This window comes from Delphinus delphis, chromosome X (assembly GCF_949987515.2).
Source record: "Delphinus delphis chromosome X, mDelDel1.2, whole genome shotgun sequence".
NCBI lineage: Eukaryota > Metazoa > Chordata > Mammalia > Artiodactyla > Delphinidae > Delphinus > Delphinus delphis.
The window spans coordinates 15,132,425-15,140,353 of NC_082704.1; the positions used below are offsets into that span (position 1 = coordinate 15,132,425).

Below are 7,929 nucleotides of genomic sequence, written 5' to 3' on the forward strand. Positions count from 1 at the left end.
ACTTCCCTTGCTGCCACTATTCTCGCTGTGTGTTTTACAAATTACATTTGTTATCTTTGATGAAACAAAAATTCAACCCAAGTGGAAATTGGTAGGATTTCAGAATCAATTTTCTTCAGTTATTTTAAGTGATGCTTTCTGGAGGGAGGAGGAATATAATTATGTCTAAGCTTCATTTTTAATGGGTGTTTTATTATTTATTTCTAATAAGCTGATATAAAAGGCCAGGAGTAATAGACATTGTTAATCTCCAGTGCTTTTTCGTGGATTTTCACAAGGGTTTAATTTGCTCTGTGGTTATAGAATTCAGTCCCAATTTACATACCTTTACCATAAGTTCTTTTTTTTTCTTTGCAAGGAATTTTCCCCCCCTTAAAATGACTGCAGTTAATGAATGGGCAAGGGATTTTTTCCCCACTTCTTTACATCAGATGTTGGGGTTAAGTCGGGAAACTGCCTTTTGTTCATCCAGTCGGGTCGCGAGGCTGAAGATTGGGTTTCTGATTATCGGCGGCACAGTGCAAGAGGAATCGCTTTCTCTAGTGAGAAGGGGCTGCTTTGTTGCCCGGGTGGCGGGGGGCGTGTCCTGAGCACTAAACTCCTGCAGTTGGACTAGACCCTTTGAAGAGACTAAGGATGAGTTTTCCAACTCTGCCTTCTTGCTGCCGAGCCCTCGTGTCCCTCTCTTGAACTGTACCTATTAAACTGTCGTCCAGCTTTATCAAGGTGGATCCGAATAGTCAAAACACCTTGGACTTGGCTTCGTAAGAGGTTGGTTACAGGAAACCTTCTTTTTGACAGATACTCCCACCACCACCACCACCACGAAAGTCAGTTTCTGGGAAATCATAAATTACGGGTAGGTGCACCTTGCTGTCCGTCGCATACTGCCATCGTGGTAACATTCATCTGGCTCCTGGCCACCCTTATGAACATCCCATGTTTGCTGCCACTGGGAATTTAGTATGAGGGGGTCGGGATTGCCGGCTGGGACGTCAGCCAGTTCCTGGCAAGAGGCAGGAGCCGGTCAGATACCCCGCAAAGGGAGACCTGCAGCCTAGATCCATCAGAAGCAACAACACCGGACCAGCCATCGTGGGACTCCTCTCGGGGCTTCTCATCAGGGCCGTCCGCTTCTATGGAGGCGCTCACTGGATAGCCAGGCAGGACTTGCCCTGGGGCTGAGGGGCGGCTTTGGCTCCCGGGTTGCAGCCTCCAGGCGGACCACAGCCTCGCTCGCATTCTTCAGTCTCGGGGACGTGCAACGCCGTGGCAGCGGCGCGACAAGGGCCCGGCCCCTCTCCCTTCCCAGGGCCTTGTGCACAGCCGGCAGGCCTGGAGTTGACAAAGACACCAAACAGCCAGAAGAATTGGGGTTTATGTTCCCTTTCACGAACACACGAACACGTTCACGATCTGGCCTTTCCTTGCCACTAGGGGAATAAGTAGTGACGAGGTGCGCCGTTTCCTTCCTGTTGAAACCTCTGTGTTTGAGATGTTTATGGTCTGTCCCTTCATAACATTTTTCTCTGGAGCCAGCAACTCCTTCTCGGCTCTGAAGGCATGTGCTCTCTGGACGTGGCAGCCCTGATGCTTCGACAATGATGAACACGTTTAGGTTGTGCGCCACTTGTTTACAAAAGTCCCCTTTTGCTAGCACATCAAACGCATTTTTCCTCTCCTCGAGCACAATGGTATATTCATGCTGGCAGCCTTTCCTTAGAGGTTGGAAGTGTCAGTTTATTGGCGCTTGCCACAATGCAACCTGAAACTTCATTTGTTATGACTTTCAAAAATATTGCATTGCACGGACATCTATTCGTGGTTTGTGACATCGGAACTGTAGTTGAAAGAAATGAGCCCGTGCTTTAAAATGTTGGGTTGCATTTGTTCTCGGGGGAAGGTGAAAGGTCGCTGACCAGATTTGGGTTCACTGATCTGCTGATGCCAGAACTCCTTTCCCAGCGAGCTCGGGTAGAAGTTCAGCTGTGGCCTGCGCTTTGAGAGAGACACACCATCTTCTAGAAACTCGCCCTTCTTTCTGGCAGCTGTCCTTGGACTACCTGAAGGCTGTGGAGAATGTGAGACTAACTCTCCTTTAAGGGGAAAGAACAAGTTTAAAAGTTCACTGCGTGTCATGAATGAGGCATCCTTTTTCTCATTTGGAGATTACCTTTCCAATTTCTTCTAATTTTACACAATAAGTATCAGGGAAAAATACTAAATCGCATAATCCCAAGAACCATGGATGACAAGAAAACCCATACAGTGCTTTTCATTTAAGAGATTCAATGTGTCCTAAAAAATTCTAGACTCCTCCAAAATGAAAAAGTGATTTCCAGAGTAATTAGTGAAGACTCATATTGTGAACACATGGATTTTGCGCCCTGTCTTGGGTTGTCTTTTCATTTGAATAAAAAGAGGTACAGGGCTTCCCTGGTGGCGCAGTGGTTGAGAGTCCGCCTGCCGATGCAGGGGACACGGGTTCGTGCCCCGGTCCGGGAGGATCCTACATGCCGCGGAGCGGCTGGGCCCGTGAGCCATGGCCGCTGAGCCTGCGCGTCCGGAGCCTGTGCTCCGCAACGGGAGAGGCCGCAACAGTGAAAGGCCCATGTACCACCAAAAAAAAAAAAAAAAAAAAAAAAAGGTACATGTTTTTGCTTTAAAATAACTCAAGGCCCTTGTATTTGAAATGGGAAGTTTATCTTAATACAAAAATTGCATTTCTCAAAATGTCATTATTTGAAAGATCATTAGAGTTCCTAGGAGCACTTTCATTTGTATTTTCTAACTGTGCACTCAAGGATCTGAGAGGGTTTCATTTAAAAAATGAAAGAAAAGAATTGGTATGCCGGGATTCGAACTGATTTATGTTTTTGACGCTTGTAAATGGAACATGAAATGAGAAGATCCGTGGAGGTCTCTGGGAGAACGGGAATGTTATTCTGCTTCCAGCCTTAGGTTTGTCAGCTGGGAGCTAGCTCAGAGCCGTACAACGACAGCCACTGACACGTGGAGGGATGAATAATCAGTGTGTTAGAAGGTTCCCGATTGGGTTTCCTCGCTGTGGAATAAAGCCTTCGTCTGGTCACTTCACACTCTAGAGAGCTAGTGGTACATACTGACTGAATGAAGTTCTGTGTCATAGAAATAGATCTAAAAGCATGAATTAATGATGATCATGCCTCGCCCCCCCCCCAGCACCCCCCCCCACCCCACCCAAGGGAATCAAAGACAGTAAAGTAATCAGACTGATCACTCAAGGCCAAGCTAATGATTTCCTTTGTATGCTGTATTGTTCTGCCCCAAACCTCATGTTAGATGCTATGCTGATGGTGGCCGAGAGGTTAGAGGGTCCTTTCAACATTGAATCGGTCATGGATCCCATCGATGTGAAGATTTCGGATGCTATTATGAACATGCAGGAGAACAGCGTGCAGGTGTCTCAGAAGGTAAGGAAGGCCGGGTCCTGGAAAGGAGAGGACGGGGCCCGCTCCAGCCTGCGATGTCACTTCCATCACGTGACCACACTTATGCCAATACAGGTTTTCCAGGGATGTGGACCCCCTAAGCCTCTCCCAGCTGGTCGGATTTCCCGTTCCATCTCTGAAAGTGCCTTCAGTGCCCGCTTCAGACCCTTTCACCCCGAGGAGCGCCCAACCACAGCAGCTGGCACTAGTTTGGACCGACTGGTGAGCACTTTGGCAGGAATGGCCGTGTTTAAATGACAAAGAACTGAAAACATTTGCTCCAAATGCATCTTTATTTGGGACGCTTCCAACTGTTGGGTCTTTTCAAGTGAAAGTTTTCCAGCAACTTTGCACAGGGATGTCAGTGAATCTGCCTCTTTGATTCCCTAGCTCAGAAATTTCATCCGTAGGCTAACAAATGGGGTGTGCCGAGGCATATCTGAACACCTGCCTTTTGTTTCACAGTGTGGGTAACACGTAGGTTGGATCCTGAGTTATAAAAGCCCGCGAGAAGAGACTGTGTCGTATCAGTGTATCTCCGGGGTGTGAGACCCGGTGGGCCTCAGATGGCGGTTCTAATGGAGAGCGAGAATGGACGGTGGATCTAGGCACTAGGCAACATTGTTTTCACAGAGCTTCTATTTCACCTGTTAATTCTTTGGGTGATTTTATACATTTTACATATCAGTGTGATCTGCATTTTTCTCTTCTGACTACGGAGAGACTCTGAGATACTTTACAGTGATGAAAAGGGCACATGTGGAGGTGGGTTTGGGGGTTTTACAGAGGTCTCTTTTTCTCTCTTTCTTAATGAGGTTACTGATGTCAAGGAGAAACTGAAGCAGGCCAAGAAGTTCTGGTCCTCTCTTCCTAGTAACGTCTGCAACGATGAGAGGATGGCTGCAGGAAACGGCAATGAGGATGACTGCTGGAATGGAAAAGGCAAAAGCAGGTTAGCCTCCATCGAACGGGTGTGCAATCTCTCCCTTCCTAGATGCCCGGAGACCTTTCAGAGAAGGTTTGCTCAGTTGTTTAGTCGAGGCAGCATGAAGCATTTCACAAGTAGGTGGCAACAACATGGAAGGCTTCTAGACATTCTTAGGAATTGGCTCTGCTGTAGAAGTGTCAGGAAGGCCCCCAGCTACTTGCAAAGAGTTCTGGGTCAAAGGTTTGTGACAGTGGTTATAAGCTGGTGTTACAGCTGCAATGAGGGATTGAGCGGTTTTAATAGTGTCATTATTTTTAATGTTTTATACCTGTGGTCCTGTGCTCGATGGCCTGGCCTCATAAAGTACCAGTTCTCCAAGGGTCTCATTCTCTTACTTGACGATGCTCTGTGTCCCTCCCCTACATACTCAGTAAGTTAGACAAGTACCCACTTCACTCTGACCCACCAACCTCCACGAAATGGGTAGTTTTCAAAAAAGGTCACAGTCAGATTGGAGAAACATAATGTATACCCAGGAAAAGGAGAGATTCAAGTTATTCGAAAGGCAAGCACTTGCATTTCATTGCACTCCGTGGAAAATGCTAGAACCTAGGCAGGAATCTTTGACTGTCTTCTGTAACTTTTTGTTTTACTGATCATGTGAATGGGGTCATTCCTCATTGCAGGTACCTGTTTGCAGTGACAGGAAACGGATTAGCCAACCAGGGCAATAATCCGGAGGTCCAGGTGGACACCAGCAAACCGGACATACTGATCCTTCGTCAAATCATGGCCCTTCGAGTTATGACCAGTAAAATGAAGAATGCTTATAATGGGAATGATGTGGACTTCTTTGATATCAGTAAGCATTTGTGCTTCTAAAGGACAAATTGTTATATACCTTGTGATGAGAAGCAGCGGAGTGAAATCTCTATTCCATTGTTTTTTTTTCAAAAATAGGTGATGAGAGCAGTGGAGAAGGAAGTGGAAGCGGATGTGAGTATCAGCAGTGCCCTTCGGAGTTTGAGTATAACGCAACTGACCACTCTGGGAAGAGCGTCAGCGATAAAGCCAGCAGCGCTGGGGTCCCCGCTGGGGCCCGGCCCTACCTCCTCACTGTCTTCTGCATCTTGTCCTTGGTTATGCAGGGAGAATGGAGATAATTCTCAACCTTAGAGAAGAAGTGTTCATCATCAAAAAGGCACCGGTTATCACTTTTATACCATCCTAGTGACTTTGCTTTTTAAATGAATGGACAACAATGTACAGTTTTTACTATGTGGCCACTGGTTTAAAAGATGCTGACTTTGTTTTTTCATTCAGTTTTGCGGGAAAAGGGGATTTGTACGTAAGGTCGGTCCTGCTTCCTCAGAATCATGTTAAATGTGGCTAACAGTGTAGGTACAGAACTGTAGTTAGTTGTGCATTTGTGATTTTTATCACTCTGTTTGTTTGTTTTTTTTTGTTTTTGTTCTGTTTGTTTGTGGGTTTTTTTTTTCTTCTTCAATACGGTCTCACCTTGTTTCTTACAAGAAAACCAGGGTCCTTTCTTGGCATGTAACATGTACGTATCTCTGAAATATTAAATAGCTGTACAGAAGCAGGTTTTATTTATCATGTTACCTTATTAAAAGAAAAAGCCCAACAAGCAGTAAAATTGCCATTTATCCCTGTTGTTTTTAGTTGCCTTATCTGGAGAGAAGAGGAGGTCATTTTAAAAATGTTTATTAAGTTAGGACAGAATGTGAAGGCGCAAGGGGGCTTCTGAGTCACTTGTCAGGTTGTATTCGAACATCAATACAAGAAGAAGGTTATACTTCATTTATAGCTGGTGACTGGAAGAGACTGCAGACTACCCATTTTGGTTGAGTTGGATTGTATAAACTAAGATCACAGGTCCATTTCTTGAAGCCGCTTAAAGTGTAGTCCATCTAGAAGATTCCTGTTGCATTCTCCCTCGAAAGATATAAGGCATGCAGGATATTGTAGTTATCACCTGTTCACACTTAGTTTGGGGGTGGGTTTGGTTTGGTTTGGTTTTTTTATCCAGGCAAGTGAGCACGCCCACTGTTTGCTGGTCTTCATGTCCACACTTGACCCTCCTTGAATTGATATCCCAACAATCTCATTTGGTCCTTCTTGTTGCAGATTTCAACCCCGGTCATATAGAGGGAGCTGTCTGGGGGCTAGCCAGAACTGGGGTACAGCCTGGGCTCAGGGAGTAACTATCAACACTCAAGCAAAGTTTTCGTCCGAGCAGGTGTATTTGTGTTTGTTTTTGGATCCCAGGGTTTTTTTTTTTTTTTAAAAAGAGATTTAAGGTGTCTTATTTGAGTCTTTTTCTCTCCCAGCCCCGTCTGATCGGAAAGGCAAGGGTCTTGCCGTGCATGGTTCACAGCTGTGTGCTACCCTATCAGGCAAGCAGCCCACTTGGGGAGATCTGAGCGTCCAGATTGTTTTTCATGTGTTGTCAGGATTTGGCGGGGGGCGGGGAAGGAGTCGGAGTAGGTAGAGCTGAGAAGACCACATCTTAGTGATGACCTTTAGCCGCTCGGGTGAACGGGCAAAGGCCATTATCTCTTGTCCCAGGCCAAAGAGTAAGTAAGCACTGCCTTGGCCCCTTTGGAGCCCTTTCTTTCCTTGACTCCTTACCAAATGGCAGCCCATAAAACTATGAGAATGTAACAAAACTACGTTAAAAAGAGTTCCCAGAAGTCTTCAGAAAGAATCACGCTCTGCAAGTCTCTTCCTGCTTTAGACAGCCATTAAGATCCCAACCAATTCCACGGAAGCTGAAACCCACAGAGAGGTTGTTTGTGTTATTGTTTAATCTTCAGTTGTAAGAGTAATTCTCTATTTTTATATTGAAACATAATTACTTGATAGCTCAGGGTCTACATTTCCTTCAACTTTTTACACCAAATTCTGTAGAATGGACAAAATGGAATATTGGGGGCTGTTGTCAACAGAGACTTAATTTTATTAGAAGTAGCCAGTTATTTATTAAAGCATGATGTTAATAAAATAGGCATATTCTGGCTGGTGTGTATAAGTGTTTTGTTCTTTTATTTTTTAAACAAATCACAGAAGACATAAAATTGAAAAGGCGCTCCATTTATGTATGAGGAAAAATTGATTGTAAATAGCTAAGCTGCCTTGTGAGAACTTGGAAAATGTGCTGATACTTAGTAACTACCTCAGTTGTGAGGAATTTCCTTTTTAGCTTAGACTGCTATTATTTTTACTTGGTAGAAATGAATCTGGTCTCCAAAATGTGGCTCAAAGAGTTATCCCCATAGACTTTGTTAGATTGTTTTTTAATTTAAAACCTTGAACTCTGCCCAGCTGTTTTCTTTCAGTCAAGTTCTCGAAACCAATAACATTTTCCGAATTAAATATTCTTGAAGGTTCTTCTGGAGTCTAACTGATTTGTTTTCTTTCTTTGCATTTTTTTTCCTGTTACTCTGTTATTATTTAAATTGTCTCTTGCTTTTGAACTTGAATATGAAATAAACAAATCCTAGACTTTTC

General features: G+C 44.6%; 1 protein-coding gene across 1 annotated transcript in view; it reads left to right on the top strand.

Moving 5' to 3' along the window:
- Positions 1-7,929, top strand: part of GPC4 (glypican 4) — a 109,335-nt gene extending 101,406 nt beyond the window's left edge. The window contains exons 5-9 of the mRNA XM_060003097.1: positions 3,322-3,452; positions 3,546-3,692; positions 4,286-4,422; positions 5,085-5,260; positions 5,359-7,929. Of these exons, the coding sequence (XP_059859080.1) occupies positions 3,322-3,452; positions 3,546-3,692; positions 4,286-4,422; positions 5,085-5,260; positions 5,359-5,561 (794 nt within the window). The 3' untranslated portion in view covers positions 5,562-7,929. The remainder of the gene's footprint in view (positions 1-3,321; positions 3,453-3,545; positions 3,693-4,285; positions 4,423-5,084; positions 5,261-5,358) is intronic.